The sequence below is a fragment of the Brachycentrus maculatus genome, unplaced genomic scaffold (genome assembly GCF_059751285.1).
Source record: "Brachycentrus maculatus isolate JH-2025_06_01 unplaced genomic scaffold, ASM5975128v1 h1tg000792l, whole genome shotgun sequence".
In the NCBI taxonomy this organism is placed as follows: domain Eukaryota; kingdom Metazoa; phylum Arthropoda; class Insecta; order Trichoptera; family Brachycentridae; genus Brachycentrus; species Brachycentrus maculatus.
In genome coordinates this window covers 1-21,425 of record NW_028281520.1, presented here as the reverse complement: position 1 = coordinate 21,425, position 21,425 = coordinate 1, and the positions used below count along the sequence as shown (strand labels likewise).

Below are 21,425 nucleotides of genomic sequence, written 5' to 3'. Positions count from 1 at the left end.
AAACTCAGAAGTGAAGTTGATTTTCCATCACATTAGATAAGTAGAAATCATAAAAAAGTAATACAGAGAAATTAATTCATTAGTAATTCCATTGATAAGGAAGTACTTCACATGACATACGGACAAATAGTTTAATTTAAATGACATTTTTTTTCTTCTCTTCATTTAACTGTTTTAGTACCATATATTTTATTAGAACTATCTACAATAGAAGAACTTTTGCACTTAAAAAGTTAACCCTTTGAACTCGAGACTTTTTTCGTATGACATACCAGTAATACTCGAGTGTATTTTTTTGCAAATTTGCACAAAAATAGTTGATTTTAGAAGAGAATAAAAAAAAACTGGAAATGGGTATTATGCAAATTACAATAAAACCAATAAATAAAGGTTTAAAATGGCTTATTTAAGAAAAATAAAGACAATTGGTTACTATTTTATAATTTTATAGTGTTTCAATGTATGGTATCTAACAAAGAAAGAAATAAGGAAGGAATGCAAAGCTGAGATAAGCATTATCGATAAAATTAAGAAAGGTGTGTTGAGATGGTTTGGACATGTAGAACGAATGAGTGAGGAAAGAACGGTAAAACAAATTTATGAGGCGAATGTTATTGGGAAAAGAAGCCGAGGAAGACCAAGAAAAACATGGCACGATCAGGTATGCCAAATACTTGAAAGTGGTCAGGTTAGGAGTCGTAACAATCGGCGGGTATGTATGAGGAGATGCATGAACGTGGAAGAGGCGAAGAATGTTTGCAAGGACAGAGTGGTGTGGCGCTCTATTCTCTCTGCCTACCCCTGCGGAAGCGGCGTGATAGTAAGTTAGTTAGTTAGTTAGTATCTAACAAAAAAATAGCGCAAATGCATCCTACGCTACCCAGGACAAGTGTCATAAAATTCATAAGTCTCATGCCTTTGCTAATTTTTGTTCCTCTGTGAGTAAACCACACAGCCTCTTTTTGATCCTATACGCAAAACATGTAGTTTGCCATCCAGGCGGACCTCAGTTTAAGGAGGAGACGTCCTACTTGGAATCTGCCTTAAGTCCCCTACCATCTGATCTATAAAAGTTTTCACAAACTTTAAGTCACTCAATGCTAGCAAGCACCTTGAGCAATTGGCGGGACAGAAATATACCTGAATTAGTACATATCCCGGCCTTTTATTATTTAAACAACATAACGGTACATAGTGGCGACATACAGTCGCCAACTGATTTACTGGGGAATTTACCGTATCGACATATTGTCGGCTTTCGAGTGCAAAGGGGTTAATATTTGTATTTTTTAATTCATTGATTCAAGGGAAGGTGGGTATTCCAATTCCATAAGATTCCATTGAATCTGCAAAATTGTTATGGCTAGGTTTATCAAATTTTGAGATACAACATGGGACTCTCAACTCTCTCGACTGAAATAAAGATTTTAAAAAAAAAGTTATTTCTTAAAAATAGTAGAAAATATAAGCTGTATATGGTCTAATTGTGGAACATTATCATTTTTACAAGTATTTGGAATACTTTTAAGCTTTGTGATTCTATTTTATTAAATATATTCCGTACATAGCTAGTTTACTTATTAATCTGAGTGATAATACATGCAAATTAACATCACAAATATGATGCAATTTTTTCTGACCTCTAGGAACTTAGTGTAAATAACTTGTAAATTCATATTTATTTTTTACTAGCTGTACCCGCCCACGCATTGCTGTGGCATAGTCTGATTAAATGGAAAACAAAAAATATATAAAGTAAATATTTCTCACTTACCTTCACTTCAAAATGTTTTGCAAATATTATTTATTTGCCCTTGAAAACTATTTTCACCTTATTTTTTATAATTCACCATTTTGACAGTTGAAAAAACAAAAGAATCTCAATTCGTTTGCGATTTTGTTCCTAATTCAAACATTTTTTAAATGCGTTCTGTTTGATGACCGCATTCGTAAATTGTACCTACCTAGATTAAGCGGTATAGGTACGCATATTCAAATCTATCAAACAGGACACATTTTTACAAAATTTTATTTTATAACAAAAACCTGACAAATAAACCAAGTGAGATCTTCTACTTCCAAATGTCGAAATGGTGTAAGAAAACTGCTATAATGTGAAATTAGTTTTATGCATATTTCTGTTCCCGATCCCATTTTTGGGCCCGTTTTTTTACAGGAATCATTGCGGGCATGTACACAATAACTCTTGTAATTTTCATCATAATCGGTTGAATAGTTTAGGAGTCTATACAGTATAAACACACATAAAAACATACATACATTTATTTTTATATTCCGCTCACTCCTTTCAAAAATGTCATACATCAAAAACTTGATTTTCAGGATATTGTTTTTAATTTTTAAGAATACAATAAAATGTTTTAAAAATAAATATCAAGTCAGTTATTGAACTTTGTACTGTGCAACAGATCTTTTTAGGTAAAACCTGAAGGTGTTTTCTCCATTTGAAAAATATTTAGTATATTTAAAAAAATTATTAAACAATACCTTTTTTTCAAAATGCAAAAACAACACTTTCTGCCCTGTAGCCGGTAAATATTAAGTTTAAAATATATTTTTAGGTAAAACCTGAAGGTGTTTTCTCCATTAGAAAAATATTTAGTACATTCAAAAAAATAATTACACAATACCTTTTCTTCAAAAATCAAAAACAACACTTTCTGCTCTATAGTGGGTAAATATGAAGTTAAAAATATGTCGCTTTTGCTGGGAAATAGTACATTTTCTGGGCATTCCGAAAACATGCACAAATTTAAATTGACAATTTTTGATATACCATATGACGTTGAAAGGAGTGAGCGATTTATAGATCGAACATACATTCCTTGAAATGTGAATAATCAAGTTTTTTTCATGTAATAAAAAACATTTGTAAGTAGGTACTTGAAAAGTACTTATCTCACCAACTTCAACATAAATAAAAATAATAGAGTATAATGTATAAAAGAGATAATATCCGGTGAACTATAAACAGTTCACGATGAAGACGCTGTGGGGATTGTCAATATTTGTGCTGGCTTTGGCCATGCCATTTGTATCTTGCCAACCAAAGTGGTGGCAGACAACGGTAGTTTATCAGATTTACCCGAGGTCTTTTAAGGATAGCAACGGTGACGGAGTCGGAGATCTCAATGGTAATAATTTTATTTTTATCTTAACACTTCTTACCAGATCTCATGTCCTTAACCTTCCATTCAGCCATTAAAAAATGTGTGATTATTCTTATCGTTGTATTATTACTAGCAGTTCACTTTTACACTTAATTTTTTTTAAATATTTTTTATATATGATTAGTATAAAGTAAAAACAAATTATGAGGCTAGTGTGGTTGGGTAGAAGTAAAGGAACAGCTGTAAAAATTTGGCATGATTTAGTGTTTTAAATACTTGAAAGTGGTAAGGTCAGGAGTCAGAATAATCGGCAAATATTATTTCCATGATAAAATTTTAATAAATCCATTCCACTATACCTAGGAAGACCGTGGAAAACTAGGCATAGTCAAGTATTTCAAATACTTGAAAGTGGTGAGGTAAGGAGTATAATAATAATCATAGGTATGTATGAAGAAATGCATGAATACGGAAAATGCGAAGATTGTTTGCAAAAACAGATTGATATGGCATTCTATTCTCTCTGACTACCCCTGCAGAAAAGCGGCCTGTTTCTTAGTTAGTTTTTTTTTTAAAGGAATAACCCGGATTTTTTTTTAAAGGGTCTATTTTAGATGCTTGTCTGCAGGTAGGATAGTAAGGATGGGAAAGGTTAATGTGAAAAATACATCACAAACACCCAGATTAATTAAAAAAATAATCTTTCTTGAATTCATTTTCCAATTGGCGGAAATCGAACCCGCGACGCCAGTTTCGCAGTCGAGCGTCTACCCAAGTATGCCACGGCGCCTGTCAATTTAGTATGATTAATACTAAATACACTTACATTCGATATCAAAGGACACAGTCAAATGTATATAACATATCCCAAAATGTTTATAAGGGAGAAAAGAAAATTATTAAAAATAAAATTGTGCCAATATCATTAAATTTAAGCATCTCACCCTCAGCACCAATATACAGGCAACTGGCAGAACATGCCCAAATATGTACATCAATCACATAAGTTACAAAGGCATTAATTGATTCTTAAACTTTGCATGAAAATTGAAATTTATGAATGTAAAATATATTCTTCTTCTTCAAACCCTTATCCGCACCCCAATGGTGCATAGGGCACTGCATCATATAAACGCAGTGTGTTATCTTGATTGTTAACACGCGAAGGAAAGGTGATTAGCCCTTTCGCTTCAAGTACCAGTCGAGGGTAATATTGAATAAATATTAGAGTGAAAAAATCACTTATATTTATTTGGAATTGAGCCCAGAACCTCCGGAGCGGTAGCCGAGCACGCTGACCATTACACTACGGAGGCGGACAAAGTATAAGTAAAAATGTAAAATATAAGAACTAAAAAAAAATGTTTAACAGGATAGGTTATTTATTTATCTATTTTTTATTGATTTGCCGTTTAATTTGTAGAACTCCATTTAAATTTAAGTATTAATTTTTAATTGAAACACAGATTTTTTGAGTCTACTAAGTTGTATTTTATTATTTGATCTTCACATTCGTTTGAAAATGCCATAACTAGGCGAAACAATTGCCACAATATTAATTTTTATGTGTTTTTGTTAATAAAATACAACTTTGTAGACTCAAAAGTCTGCGTATGATTTAAAAATTAATACATAAATATTTATTAAAAAAAAAAAAAAACGCGAGTCAGAAATGAAGACTCTGAGAAGCATAACAGGCAAGAGTCTTTGAGATAGAATCAGAAATGCCAAGATCAGGGAAATATGCGAGATCGAAGATGTCGTTAGGTGGGGAAGGCAACGAAGAAGACAATGGTATGCGCATGTGAGGAGAATAGAACCATCCAGACTCCCCCACATCACACTGTACGGCCAACCCCATGGTAGACGACTCTCGGGCAGACCACCAAAGAGATGGGCCGATAGCTGGGAATCGACGTCGCAGGAGGCTAATCCCTCTTAAAAACAGGCCGCAAGGCCTATAATAATAAGAAGAAGAAGAAATATTTATTTACCAATAATAATGAAATAGTGAAATAAACAATCATAAATCCACAAAGTCCGGGAAAAACAAATAATAGTCTTATTGAAAATAATAATACTGAAATGAAATATCCTAAAAAAACCTAATTTGTCCTTCAAAGTCATGACAAAATGTGATATCAATATTTAATGGAAAAACGTCCTTTTCGATATCAAACAATTTAAAATTTTCAGGAATAACCCAGGGATTATCTCATATTAAGGATGCCGGAGTGGAAGCAATTTGGCTATCGCCAATTTACAAGTCTCCCATGTATGATTTTGGATATGATATAGCAGACTTTAAAGAAATTCAACCTGAATATGGAACTATGGCGGACTTTGAAAATCTGCTGCTACAAGCTAAGAATCTAGGTGCGTATATGTTAAAAAAATTATATTTTATTTATTGTTTCGGCAACTTTGTGGTAAGACATGTTACAATGATTAAAGAAAACACTTGTTTTTTACCACTTGAGTAAAAAACAAGTGGTAAAAAACAAGTGTTTTCTTTAATCATTAAAAAAATTCTAGCAATCATAAAGTCCTACTTAGAATATTTTGCTCACTCCTTTCAACGTCATATATCAATAAACTTGGATTTTTCAGGAGATCGTCATCAAAGTTTAAGATATAATGAAATGTATTAAAAATAAATATCAAGCCACTTATTGCACTTTTTACTGCGCAACAGATCTTTTTAGATAAAAACCTGAAGGTTTTTTCTTCATTAGAAAAATATTTAGTATGTTTAAAAAAATAATTAAATAATACCTTTTCTTCAATATGCAAAAAAAACACTTTCTCCCCTGTAGCAGGTAAATATTAAGTTAAAAATATACCGCTTTTGCTGGGATATACATTTTCTGTATATATATATATATATATATATAGTACATTTTCTGTATATATATATATATATATATATATATATATATATATATATATATATATATATATATATATATATATATAGTACATTTTCTGGGCATTCCGAAAACATGTATAACTGAAAATTTAGAATTTTAATATAATATATGCCGTTTTCTCCATTTGAAAAATATTTAGTATGTTTAAAAAAATAATTAAACAATACCTTTTCTTCAATATGCAAAAACAACACTTTCTGCCCTGTAGCGAGTAAATATACGCCGCATTTGTTGGGATATAGTACATTTTCTGAGCATTCCGAAAACATGCACAACTGAAAATTGAAGATTTGTGATATATGACGTTGTTGAAAGGAGTGAGCGATTTGTACATTTATTTTCTGAAAAATTAGTTGTTAGTTACCTATCATTAATCATCATGGATGAAATAGCCGAATGACGCAATGTATTTCATATCTACTCACCTCTATTATCCAATTAATAATAGCTCTTCATAAATAGTTCTGTTATAATTTAAAAAAAGCATTTCTCAGAAAAGTACATCTTCGAGATACCAACATGACTTTACAATACCAAACAATTCCAATAGAACTTTGAAAATTTGGGAGCCAAGTCAATAACCTTACAGAATGAAGATATTGATAAAAAAAGAAAGACATTAAAATGCTAAAAAATAAATTAAATAAATTATGTACATGTTAATCTAAGAAAGAAAAAAACACAAAAAATTAATTAGGTATAGTAAAAATAAATTACCAACAAACATAAAAAATACATATAAGTGTATGTCCCTCTCCAAGAGCTTAGTCTCTTTATCAGAGAGAACTGATTCATTGATTTTAAGACTTTAAAAGTAGAAATGTATTAAAACTATTTTTAACCTAACCTAACCTAACCTTACAGAATGAAGATATTGATAAAAAAAAGAAAGACATTAAAATGCTAAAAAATAAATGAAATGAATTATGTACATGTTAATCTAAGAAAGAAAAAAACACAAAAAATTACTTAGGTATAATAAAAATAAATTACCAACAAACATAAAAAATAAATATAAGTGTATGTCCCTCTCCAAGCACAAGAGCTTAGTCTCTTTATCAGAGAGAACTGCTTCATTGATTTTAAGACTGTAAAAGTAGAAATGTATTAAAACTATTTTTTTAAAACTGTTTAACCATACTAAATAATAAATAAAAAGATGATGATTTTAGAGATAACGGGAATAGATTTTATCTTACCAAACATGGTTTATATTTGATTTTGTTTTTGATCTTGTGGGTCTGCAATTATTTTATGTAGCGTTTAATATGTGATTTGTATCCTTTAGCTGGTTTTCTAGTAATTGTGTGAGTAATTTTTAAATAAATATATATATGCATTTACAAATTAATACGTTTCGTAGTAGTAGTGTTTTAGCTTGGTGCTGTATAGCTGCCGGCCGAAGCTGCTCCATAAGTTTAAATATATTCCCCCGGATATTTTTATCTAAACTCCGTAATTTTTTGCATATGTATAGAAATATTGTAATTGGTGGTAAATTGAAACAGTTAAAAGTGAAAAAAGTTATTAAGTTTAATGCAACTCAAGTTAGAGAAATGGAACGTTTTTGAGAGAAGTTGATCTTGAAAAAAAAACACATGTTAATTGCATCCCTACGACCATGTCAATATAGTGAATACAATAGACAACAGCGACCCAAAAACATGTGCTAACTCCAACTCTATTTGTGCAATTTTTTATTAACCTGTTAACCGGGCGGTCCGCTGTCCAATTACGCAACTTGTAACGGGCGCGAATACTGATTTACTCCGTGTCTTAAATTCATGTCGAGACATGCATGGATGACTAATACCTTTGTTGTTCGAAAAATATACGTCCATATATATATATAATATGATAAACATATATTTCAAGGACGTATTCATATGTCCTACCTGTACCCGATATTGTTTACGTTTGACGTATTTATGCGTACCGCCCGGTTAACAGGTTAAAGATTTGTGAAAAAATATCCTTACAGTAAAAAACACATTTAATTATTAATCTTTATGGAGTATAGGAGCAATTTTAAAACCCCAAAACACGCTAGCTCGGATCTACTACATTGAGAAAGTTGGGGCTGGTGCGCCCGCTTACCTTGCCCCCGTCATGGAGTACCTGGCTGCCAAGGTGTTGGAAATGCCCATCAATGCCGCCAGTGACAGCAAGAAGACCAGCATCACCCCGCCATCTGCAGTTGAATATCCACAATGACGGGACCTTAACAAGCTGCTCTCCGGCATTACCATTACACAGTGAGGCGTCCTGTCCAACAGCTTGGCCATGCTCCGGCCCAAGAAGACCGAGAAGAAGGCGCAACAATATGGCGGCTCCACTTTCCTGCCTTCAGACTCATGATGACGATTTTCAAAAAAAAAAAATTATTCTTTTTATCTGTCGTTATCATTTTCATATCATAATCCATACCTGTATAAGCGCCCTTGAGGAAGTTTTTTTTACGAAAATGGCGCTATATAAATCATCAAAGATTATTTTTATTATTTCGAGGCTTTTCATTTTTACAGGTATCAAAGTAATTCTGGATTTTGTACCAAATCACAGCAGCAATGAGAGCGACTGGTTCCGTCTATCTGCCAACAGGACTAAAGGATATGAGAACTATTTTGTGTGGGTAGATGGAAAACCTGATCCTAATAATCCTGGGAAAACACTTCCTCCAAATAATTGGGTAAATATGAGTTGTATCAAATTATACAGATAAATCTGGATTGCATTTATGCAAAGTTTTAATTATTTAATATTTTTCATATAGATTAGCATATTCATTGCATGTTTATATACATAATTTTTTTCTGAACCCCATCTGTACCAATGTTGATTATTAATTACTACTAATTAGCCAAGTCTTCTTCTAACCCTTATCTTATCCGCACCCAATGGTGCATAGGGCACTGCATCATATTGACGCAGTGTTATCTTGATATTTACTTACATGAATGCGAGGTGATCACTCCTGCGCTTCAGGGACCAGTCTATGGTAATATTAAATAAATATTAGAGTGTAAAATCACTTATATTTATTTTCACCCCCTCCCTCCCTGGGAATTGAACCCGGAACTCTCGGTAGCTAAACACGCTAACCACGGAGGCGGACAAATTAGCCAAGTTTTAAAATAAAAAAAAACCCTTATCCGCACCCGATGATGCATAAGGCACTGTATCATATAAATGCAGTGTTATCTCGATCGTTAACACATGAAGGAAAGGTGATCAGCCCTCCGCTTCAGGTCCCAGTCCAGGGTAATATTGAATAAATATTAGAGTGAAAAAATCATTTATATTTATTTGACCCCATCCTGGGAATCTAACCTGGGACTTCCAGTGCGGGACAAAATTGATTGAATATGAGAGAGAATATTTTATACTTATTTTGAGCATCTTGGGAATCGAACCCTAGACCTCCAGTAAGGTAACCACTGCACTTTAGAGGCAGACGAAAAGAGAAAAATATGTGTATATATTTTATTTGTTACAATTATTTCTAGGTAAGTGTATTCCGCAAGAGTGCTTGGGAATACAACGCAGAGAGGGGACAGTACTATCTGCACCAATTCGTCATCGGCCAACCAGATCTCAACTACAGGGAGCCACTGTTGGTAGAAGAAATGAAGGTAAAATGAAATATGATATTCTTTGTATGTATGTTTATATCTATAGAAGAATGCTCGGGATATCCTGGAGAGACCATATCTCAATTCAATTTCAATTCAAATTATTCAATTCAATTCAATTTATTCAATAAAAAAATAATATATACATAACAAACAATATTCAAGGTGTATATATTAAAAGTAAAAGTAAGCAAGAAGACTTAAAGGTGTAGAAGAATCCCGCTTCGGAAAACTCCTTCCGACACATGGAACAGATCAATATCCAATGTGATATTGTTCAACATAGCGGTAGTTCTTCCTACAGGCATAACCATCGGCAGGTTGGTCCTGTGTATAGGAATGTGAAACAATCTATGTCGACGCTGTTTTAGGTAACTATCGGGAACATACAGACCAATGCTCCGGATAATTTCAGGATTATCGATCATACCGCGCAACAATGGATAAAAATGCGTAATTAAATACACATTCCTTCTAGTCTCTAAACTATTGTAGCCAAGCATACCCTGGAGAAACTGGGTCGGGTAGAGCCAAGGATAATAGCCGTACTCTCTCATGTAGAGATAGATCCCTCTAAAACTTCTTTTGGACTTTCTCTACCATAAGAGAGTACTCAAGCTCGTGTGGCCCCCAGATCATCGAGCCACTCTCGAGTCTACTTCGCACCAAGGTGTTATAAAGAGTTCTCAGCACGCAGGTATTTTCGAATACCCTGGCAGTACGCAGAACAAATCCTAGCATTTTCAATGCATTACCACCGACTGCCTCTATGTGATGGTGAAATGTCAGGGTGCTCACAAATCTAACGCCCAGATCCCTAACATTCGATGCTCGCATCGTATCTCCAACTACGAGGTGCTACGATTGATCAAGGAAAGGAAGTACCTACTCGCCACTATCTCCAAAAGACGCGATGAATGGATCGGTCACGTGCTAAGACAAGAGGGTTTCCTGAACTAAATAATAGAGGGGACGATCGAGGGAATAAACGCCAGAGGACGCCCGCGCCGCGAATACCTAAGCGACTTATACGAAGACATGGGCTGCTCGACGTATGAGGAGCTGAAGAGGACTTCCGAAAATAGGCGAGAATGGCGAAAGAGATGTCATCTGTTGCTACAGACCAATCGGCAGGATTGAAACCAAAGAGAGAGAGACATCTATACTATTCAAATGCTTGAGATGAAACTTACAAGAATTATTGTGTGCGTACCCGCGGTGATTCCTGTAAAAACAAAAAAAAAACATGAACAGAAATATGCATAAAACTATTTTCACATTGACAGTTTTCATACACCATTTTGATATTTGGAAACCCAGAAGAATCTCACTTGGTATATTTGTCAGGTTTTTGTTCCAAATTAAAATTTCATAAAAATGTGTCCTGTTTGATAGATTTGAATATGCGTACCTATACCGCTTCACCTAGGGAGATACAATTTATTCATGCATTCATAAAAAAGAACTATTTTTTATTTATTTGAAAAGGTAAAAAATGTATGCTTTATATATGTTTTCTTTTTCATTTAACCAGACTGAGCCACAGCAACGCATTGCCAGGTACAGCAAGTACTTTATAAATATCATGGAACACATCATATCCTGGGTATACTGGCAAAAACGTTAATTTAAAATCCTTGTTTGAATAATCCCTGTTATTTAAAGCTTTTAGCCTACATAAAATACTCACTGTTAAACTTAATAATAAAATTAATAAAACCCTTATCCGCACCCCAATGGTGCATAGGGCACTATATCATATAAACGCAGTGTTATCTTGATCGATAACACATGAAGGAAAGGTGATCAGCCCTCCGCTTCAGGTACCAGTCCAGGGTAATATTGAATAAATATTACAGTGAAAAAATCACTTATATTTGTTTTAGCCCCCCTGGGAATCGAACCCGGGACCTCCAAAACGGTAGCCGAGCGTGTTGACCATTACACTACGGAGGCGGACAAAACTAAACTTAAAGTTGAATTTATTTGTAAAACCACATATGTATGTCATTTCGAACTATTTAGTGTATTTTATCAGTTTATATAACGTTGAAAACTTTATAATGTGCATCATGAAGTCGTAATTGCATATTATCGTGTATACGCTTTTTGCCAGTATACCTACGATATGTTTTTTAAAAAATGTTTTTTAGAGCGTTTTGCGGTTCTGGTTAGAAAAAGGAGTAGCAGGGTTTAGAGTGGACGCGGTTCCATTTTTATTTGAAGTAGACCCAAACGACTTTGGTGGAAAGTTTCCCGATGAGCCTCTGTCCAACGTAATCGGGCCTTCTCCCGACGACTACGGTTACCTGGACCACATATACACCCAGAACCAGGAGCCTACTTACGACATGATCTACCAGTGGAGGGCGGTGCTGGACGAGTTTGAGAAGAAGGATGGCGTACCTCGGGTGATGTTGGTGGAGGCCTACGCAGACGTCAAGTCGGTCATGAGGTATTACGGAAACGGAACGGTCCAGGGAGCACACCTTCCATTCAATTTCGAGTTCCTGAACGGGATCAACAACAATTCAGATGCCAGGGACTTTAAATTTGTCATCGACAAGTGGGAGACCTACATGCCTGTAGGGCAAACTGCCAACTGGGTGGTGAGTATTCCCTTTTAATACCATCCGCATCGCTGTAGGGGTGGGCAGAGAGAGTGGAACGCCACACTCGTCTGTCCTGACATATACTCTTAGCTTTCTCTACATCTAGTCATTCACGCAATCAAATTATGTAGACTTTTGAGACTACCAGAGGTTCTGATAGATTTACAACATTTTGAGTGTGTACAAATACTTATTCACAAATCTGGATCATCTCCAACTAGGAGCTATTTTTTCAATTATTTTTGACATCTCAACATAAATGAAGAAGAAAATGGTATAAGTCTTTTCTTTTTTAAAAAGGAATAACCTGTAAAATTTCTATTTTAGATGCTTGTCTGCAGGTAGGATAGTAAGAATAGGGAAGGTAAATGTGAAAAATACATCGCAAACACCCAGACCAATTGAAAACAAATCTTTCTTGAATTCATTTTGGAATTGGCGGGAATCGAACCCGCGACGCCCAGTTTCGTAGTCAAGCGTCTACCCAACCATGCCACGGCACAAGTCTGGGTTGTTACGTTACATGTGTGTGAAGTGAACACTTGAACTAGCCTATGACGGTTGTAATCCCTGTAAATGCCCAGACTTCCATATTCTTTTCATCTGATAGATGAAGTAATTCTTGGATGTCTTCATTCTGTTTTCCTGTTTATATTTGCCAAATATACTCTCTTAGTCATTATCTCGTCATACATTCCAAACACCTCAAAGAGTTACTCCCAAGTATTTATATAGTATGTATTAATTATTGATATTCTCGTCCAAATCGTATGTACATTGGCAGGCTTATCGCTATAAAGCAATATCTTCCAACCAATCAAGTTGGTAAGATTTGTATCTTTTAGAGATCTTTGGATCAGTGAGCAGATGGCACTTGTACAAATTCAACATTTATATTCACACGACTGTAGTTGCGGATACAATAAGGAAGATATAGGAGGTAGGATATAGAATAAGAAATGAGTTGAGAGATATAGGAATTCAAATAAGGGATAAATTATAAGCTTAAATAATAGAAATGAAAATGGTATTTTCTGGTGTTTCTCATGTGTGTGATTATAATCCAGGATTCGGACCTCACATACTAATATAAGAGTTTCTGCTTAGTAAAAAGCTTCTTTACATCTCACCAATAGATGTCTCTAGTGAAGTTCTAGTGATTCAAGAACAAGGTGTCTAAATTGGTTCATATATATATAGAACTTCCAAGAATTTGAGTAGTGTGGTTGTCAATAATGGGTAGAATTGGTGAATGTTACACGTGTGTAAAGTGATCACTTAAACCAGCCTATGACGGTCGTCAGCCCCGTAAATGCCCAGACTTCCATACTCTTCTTCATCTTTGATGAGATGTCAAAAAATAATAGGGATAATATGATGGACAGTTAGTATTTCAAAGTATGATAGTAATGTTTCAGATAGGAATAAGGTTTTCAATTTAAAAAAAAAAAAGAAATAACTCTAAAACCCTGTATTATTAGAAACTTGTCTGCAGGTGGGATAGTAAGGATAGGGAAGGTAAATGTGAAAGATACATTGTAAACACCCAGACTAATTGAAAACAAATCTTTCTTGAATTTATTTTACAATTGGCGGGAATCGAACCCGCGACGCCAGTTTTGCAGTCGAGCGTCTACCGAACTACGCCGCACCTGTCATAATCTCGTATTATGTTACTTATTTACTTATAACCCTTATCCGCACCCAATGGTGCACAGGGCACTGCATCGAATTGACGCAGTGTTATCTTGATCATTACTTACATGAAGGCAAGGTGATCACTCTTGCGCCTCAGGAACCAGTCCAGGGTAATATTAAATAAATATTACAGTGTGAAATCACTAATATTTTTTTAAACCCCCCTGGGAATCGAACCCGGGACCTGCAGCACGGTAGCTAAACAGGCTGACCATTACAACACGGAGGCGGACAATATGTAGTTAGGAATAAATAAGCAAGGCTGATGTACAGCCAATATATGCATATTTGTTGTCAAAATATTAAAATATGTCATAGCATAAAAATGCAAGAATGTATTGAATGACCAACTAAATTTTACGGCGTAATAATTCTAGCAACATGAACTATGACCCCGAGCGCCCGCTAGGGGCAGGGCGGGGTGTACGCGGGAAATGTTTACGTTATCCCTTATGAGATTGAGGCAGGGAAGACTGCACACACTTGTCATTGTACTGTCATGGCGACTTGTTGAATAAACCGATTGCATCCTGATTACGAGTTATTATTACCTATACCCGAGCCCCGTAATATAAAATTTAAGTGTCTTAGAATTTCACCGTGGATTAACTGTTACATTTTTTTTTTGTTCAGAATGGAAATCACGATAATAGCAGGATGGCTTCAAGGCAAGGCATAAACAGGGCAGACATTATGAACATGGTAGCTTTAGTATTACCAGGAGTTGCTCTCACATACCAGGTAAACACAATCAATTGATAATTTATTTTATCAGACATATCGCTCACTCCTTTCAAGAACGTCATAAATAAAAAATCGTCAATTTTCAGTTGTGCATGTTTTCGGGATGCCCAGAAAATGTACTATATATATATACTATGTACTACAGCAAAAGTGGCATATTTTTAACTTAATATTTACCCGCTACAGGGCAGAAAGTGTTGTTTTTGCATTTTGAAGAAAAGGTATTGTATAATTATGTTTTTAAATATACTAAATATTTTTCAAATGGAGAAAAAACCTTCAGGTTTTACCTAAAAAGATCTGTTGCATAGTAAAAAGTTCAATAAGTGGCTTGATATTTTTTTCTAATACATTGTATTATATTTTTAAACTTTAAAAACGTTCTCCTGAAAAATCAAGTATTTTGATTTATGACGTTCTTGAAAGGAGTGGGCGATATGAGTTGTTCACTCTGCGGATACTATATCAATATTTAACCTTTCCGGGAGTACAAAAATTGATGTCCGACTTTCTCTTGGGAGTGGGTTCTTTTTACATGAAAAAAAAATTATTTCATCAAATCGATGTATTATGAAGATAGAAATTATGTTAAAATAATTTTATTTATTGTTTCGGCATTAACTTTGTGGTAAGACATGTTACAATAATTAAAGAAAACACTTCGTTTTTTACCACTTGAGTTTAATTATAGACTACATGTTTCAGAAGCTAAACTTCCATCATTCAGGTCTGTATAATAACTAAAATATAAAATATAAAATTGTTCTATAAATAAGGATAGGGGGAAAGTAAGGGGAAGGGGTTAGTCAAGGAACGGAGTTTGAAAACAAAGGAAAAATTGAAAGCAATGGCGAAGAATTTTGAAACAATATATTATTTAATAAATTATTATTAGAATTCAGGTTTTTTTGTATTTCTAAATTTTCAAGATAATTCATAATTTGGCCTTTATATGGAACAAGGTGTAATAATTTTAATTTATGGGAGTGAAATGAGTGATTAGTATCTATTATATGATTTGCAAATTCCGAAAAATAATTACTAACAAGACCGCTTTGATGTTCTTTAATTCTAATCTTTAAATTTCTCGCAGTTTGACCTGAATGATGGAAGTTTAGCTTCTGAAACATGTAGTCTATAATTAAACTCAAGTGGTAAAAAACGAAGTGTTTTCTTTAATTATTAAAATAATTTTATTAAAAAAAAACACCTATTTGAAATATTTTTCAACTATGACAAAATTACACACAAATATCCACAGATGTCATTGCTAAACAAGTTACATCATACTAATTGACTGACGGACTTCGACGTTCACTAACGTCGATACTCTTTTAAGGAAAATTCGCAATTACATTAATTTATGTCCATACTCCCGGACAGGTTAAGGTGTCGCAATTTGAGGTAAAACATATTTTTTTAAATTATTCTAATGGTGTCATAATCAGCCATATCTCCAAATCTATTGAAATTCTAACTACATGTGAAAGGGGTCCAAGATAATTGCATATATACAAGTTCAAAAAATTAACGCAAGGATGTTCAATAATAAGCAGAATTGTCATCATTTCCTCTTCATATCCTTATCCGCACCCGATGGTGCATATGAAACTGCATCATATAAACGCAGTGTTATCTTGATTGGTTACACACGAAGGAAAGATGATCAGCCCTGCGCTTCAGGGTAATATTGAATAAATATTAAAGTAAAAAAAATGGAATCAAATGCCCATGGGAATCGAACCCAGGACTTCCAGAACGGTAGCCGAGCGTGCTGACCATTAACTACGGAGGCGGACAGTATCATTATATCATTTATAAAATATAAAACCCTTACCGCACCCCAATGGTGCATAGGGCGCTGCTTCATATAAACGCAGTGTTATCTCGATCGTTTTACACATGAAGGAAAGGTGATCAGCCCTCCACTTCAGGTACCAGTCCAGTGTAATATTGAATAAATATTAGAGTGAAAAAATCACTTATATTTATTAAACCCCCCTGGGAATCGAACCCGGGACCTCCAGAACGGTAGCCGAGCATGCTGACCATTACACTACGGAGGCGGACATATTACATTATATCATTTACTTTTTATAAAATATTTTGATTTATTACGATGTTGAAATCAGTCATGGTTTTTGAAAGGGGTGAATGTAGACCTGGATGTAAAATAGTAGTAAGACAATAGTCTTGTATATATGCAATAGCATATATACAAATTCAAAAAATTAACGCAAGTATGTTCAATTATAAGCAGAATTGTCAAAATGATCATTGCAATTATATCAACATGAAGTTATAATAATAATTATTTTTATTTTTTATTTATTTTATTTGGGATTTTTACAGCCACTACAAAACAATATGTTATACAACATTAATTAACAAAACTATGGCCAATTAAAAAAATACTCCGATAATGCTATTCTTACGAAAGTTATGTTGGTTGGGGTGAGTGTGTGTGTGTGTGTGTGTGTGTAGTACCTATTCCATGTCAACATAAATCATCCAACAAACAGGGATTATAAACAGTTGGCTTGTTGAACAAACAGCAACGATCAATCATTCACCTAATTTCCTGCTTATGTCATTTTTTATGGAATTAGTGCTTTTCAATTTAAAACATTTTAGTAACATTTTATTATAAGTATCCATAATGCGGTTAATTGTAGTATTTCTGGCAAAATCAGTATTACATTTAGGTACTTGAAAAAGTTGATTATAACGCTAATAATGATAATAAAAACCTTTTTTGACCGAAAGAACATTGATTCTTCTCCATCTTAATCCTCATTGCTGAGAGTTGTGACCCTTATCGAAGCAGTGACTCTTCTCCAGTTATCCCTTGACAGCTCTGCACGTACCGCTCCAACCACCCACTTTGATTATTATGCAGTAAAGTTGTACAATCTGCTTCCACTATCCATAAAGTCGATAAAATATCAAAACTAAGTTTAAAAATGCTACTCATAAATGGATAATGGAGTTGGGTAGATCTGAAATAGTTCGCATTATTTTGCAATGTCTTATTTGATTGATTGTCATAAACAATTTATTTTTCATATAATTGTATAATTAAGTTTTGTGAAATTTGCCCTCGGCTTGGAAAACTTAGTAGCATTATTGTAAATTGTAATTGTGTATGAAAAATAAATAAATTAATGAATAAATACAATAAAGTATTTTGTATATTAACCTTTTAACCGCGTCAACTTTGTTCCTGAGAGACGCCCGTGCGCGGCGGTATTTCACCGTTTTTAAAATGATTACTTTTATCATGTATTTAGTTAAGAAACTATTTATTTTCCTAAACAAAAGCGTTCAATGGGATTCATTTTGCCTTTTTGGTACTCTATAATACACTTGTGTCACATTATTCTTGAAACATATCGTAATATAAACAAATAAGATCGTAACATAAATAAATCAAAGCACGCATCGTGTGTCACTCTTACCCACTGGCGATGCGTAGCGTCGAGAGTGAGACAGATATAAGGCATGATTATGGCGCAGACTAATTACCGACCGCAAGAAAAATCAGGGATCTGTTATTTTATTTATCCTTGTGATGTTACAAATTATTAGTCAGATATTTCAACAGATGTCATGAGGCCAAGGATTGACGTATTATTTTATCCAAAGTTCCACACCATGAAAAAATCCCTCCAAGTTGAACTGAGGTTCGAAACTTGGAGCAAAGTAAAAACACATACGGTTATGTCAGCCGCGTATGGGGTATGTTTTATGAAAACACATTCGGTTATGCGAGCCGCGTGGATCCGGTTAGAAGCATTGATAATTTTGTGGTATGGTAATAAAACACTCTCCTTACCATCCATTGTTCACTTTGTGTAATACCACTTTTTTAAACACTTATTTGCAACTACCCGTTTTGGAATATCATTCCATCATTGGGTCATTAAAATTAAAATAAAATTATTACATTAAAATTATTAAAATTAAAATAAAATTGCAAAGAATGCTTCTCAAGCTCCACTTGACATCGGAAAAGTTCAACATGATGATATTCATTGGCAAGACTAAAAGCATGACTATATCAAAGAGTCCAGTTAGATGCAAATCAGTTGTAAACAACAGAATCGTTGAACACGTGATGAAATTCAAATATCTTGTAGTTGACATCAGTAGCTACGGTGATCTATATGATGATACTCAGAAACAAATAAACAAGACTGCAGTTATATCGGGATGCCTCAGAAACTCGGTGTGGAGGAACAAACACATGAGAATAGAAAGTAAAATGAAAATATACAAAACATGTGTTCGACCAAAAGCCACATATGGGATTGAGGCAAGAGCAGATACTTCCGGAACAAAATCTCGCCTTCGAACTTCCGAGATGAAGACTCTCCGATCCATAACTGGAAACACATTGCGAGACCGAGTAAGAAATATCGACATCCGGAGCATGTGTGAGACGGAGGATATCGTGAGGTGGGGACGACAACAAAGGCGATACTGGAAGGAACATATAAACAGAATGTCAGAAGATAGACTTCCACGTATCGCCCTCCAAGGCAACCCTGAAGGACACAGACCCCCAGGCAGACCTCCGAAAAGATGGAAAGACAGCTGGGAGTCAACATCCCAAGAGCGACATGCGGAGGCACAAACAGATCCCAAGGATCTACAAAAAGAAGGTGAAGAAGAAGCAAATAAAATTATTGCAATTTGACATTTGTTTAAAAAAAAATTTAAGAGAGAAAGATGACAAATGAATCACAGTGGAAATATTTTCCGGAAATGGACTAAAGTACAATAAAATATTTATTTATTCATAGGGTCGACGAAATTGGACGCGGATCAAAACCGTCGAGGCGCTGTTTAGAGCTGCCCAAGACAAAGATAATTACTCTCAAGTGATAGTCGAAGTCAGGTGGACCTGACACGACACGCACAAAAGAAGAAGAGTAATAAAGTGACAAATGCTGAGGGACAAGAGTTAATTATAAATCATTCTAGGGAGAAGAATTGGCGATGACAGACGGCGCAGTCAGCTGGGAAGAAACCAAGGACCCGCAAGCTTGCAACACCGACGACCCCATCAACTACTACAAGACTTCCAGGGACCCCGCGCGCACTCCCTACCACTGGGACGACACCAAGAACGCGGGTTTCTCCACCGCCAACAAGACTTGGCTGCCCGTTGCCAGCAACTACAAGACTGTGAACCTCAAGGCACAGCAAGCAGCTACCAAGAGTCACTACAAGGTGAGGGTGTTTGGCACTGACCATAGATAAAACAGAACAGAAAATAAGTTTATTCTCACAAATCTACATTATCTTTTGATGAAATTGATATCTCACCATAGATGAAGAAGAATATAGAAGTCTAGGTATTTACAGGGATTACTACCCATGAAAGACTGTTCTTTAAATATTTTAATCGAACACTGATTTGAGTCTACATAAATGTTTGTTATATTTTTTAAAGATAAATATAAAAATTCAATGTCAATTGTTTCGCCTTGTTCGGGCATTTTCAAACCTATTTAATTTAATTTGAAAATGCCCTAAGAGGGGAAAAATATTGTCACAGAATATTTGTTTTAAAAATAAAATAAATATTTTAATAGACTCAAATCAGAGATTGATTTAAATGTTTAAAGTATATATAATAATAATAATAAAACCCTTATCCGCATCCCAATGGTGCATAGGGCACTGTGTCATATAAACGTAGTGTTATCTTGATCGTTTACACATGAAGGAAAGGTGATCAGCCCTCCGCTTCAGGTACCAGTCCATGGTAATATTGAATAAATATTACAGTGAAAAAATCACTTATATTTATTTTAACCCCCTTGGGAATCGAACCCGGGACCTCCAGAACGGTAGCCGAGCGTGTTGACCATTACACTACGGAGGCAAACGAGTATATATATAGAGTTCTAAAAAAATAAATGCCAAGTTGATAAATAAATATGATATGGTTTCAGTTTATACATGTGTAATATTCACCCATGATTGACAACCACACTAATCAAATTTCAGTTTTATCAAGAGTTGGTTGCATTAAGGAACAACAAAGTAATGATGGAAGGAGATCTGACTGTGAAGCCCGTTTCTGAAAATATTTTGGCGATAATGAGGTAAGTTTATTTACAAAATTATTCATTCATTCAAACCCTCATCCGCACCCGATGGTGCATAGAGCACTGCATCATATAATATATAATAATGTTATCTCGATCATTAACACATGAAGGAAAGGTGATCAGCCTTCCGCTTTAGGTACCAGTCCAGGGTAATATTGAATAAATATTAGAGTGAAAAAATCGCTTTATTTGACCCCCCCTGGGAATCGAACCCGGGACATCCAGAACGGTAGCCGGGTGTACTGACCATTACACTACGGAGGCAGACATCAATGTTTCGTAGAAAATCATAGATTGTGTATATCAATTAAATTTAGGTACAAGACTAACATTAAACCAGCATGAAACCAAAATACACACAACGAGTAGTCATTATAATTTTTAACACATTAGTTACGGCAATGTTTTGATAAAACTGTATCTTGAGGCGGGCGACATTAGACAGCTGTTTTATTATAATACAAGAAAGCTCTGAGGTTGAACTCGAAAACAATACAAAAACGGTTAAATGGTCTCTAACGTCTCAAAATAAAATCATGTTAGTCCACAAATCTCA

The 21,425-nt window shown here is 34.6% G+C and overlaps 1 protein-coding gene across 1 annotated transcript; it reads left to right on the top strand.

The window, feature by feature from the left end:
- Window positions 1-2,995: 2,995 nt before the first annotated feature.
- On the top strand, window positions 2,996-20,888 carry LOC148300195 (maltase A1-like). Its single transcript, XM_088275116.1, has 8 exons — window positions 2,996-3,155; window positions 5,328-5,507; window positions 8,587-8,750; window positions 9,568-9,693; window positions 11,847-12,302; window positions 14,637-14,744; window positions 19,734-19,982; window positions 20,766-20,888. Exons 1-8 carry the CDS (start codon window positions 3,002-3,004, stop codon window positions 20,865-20,867), a joined length of 1,539 nt encoding a protein of 512 aa, XP_088131242.1. The 5' UTR covers window positions 2,996-3,001; the 3' UTR covers window positions 20,868-20,888.
- Window positions 20,889-21,425: the final 537 nt, after the last annotated feature.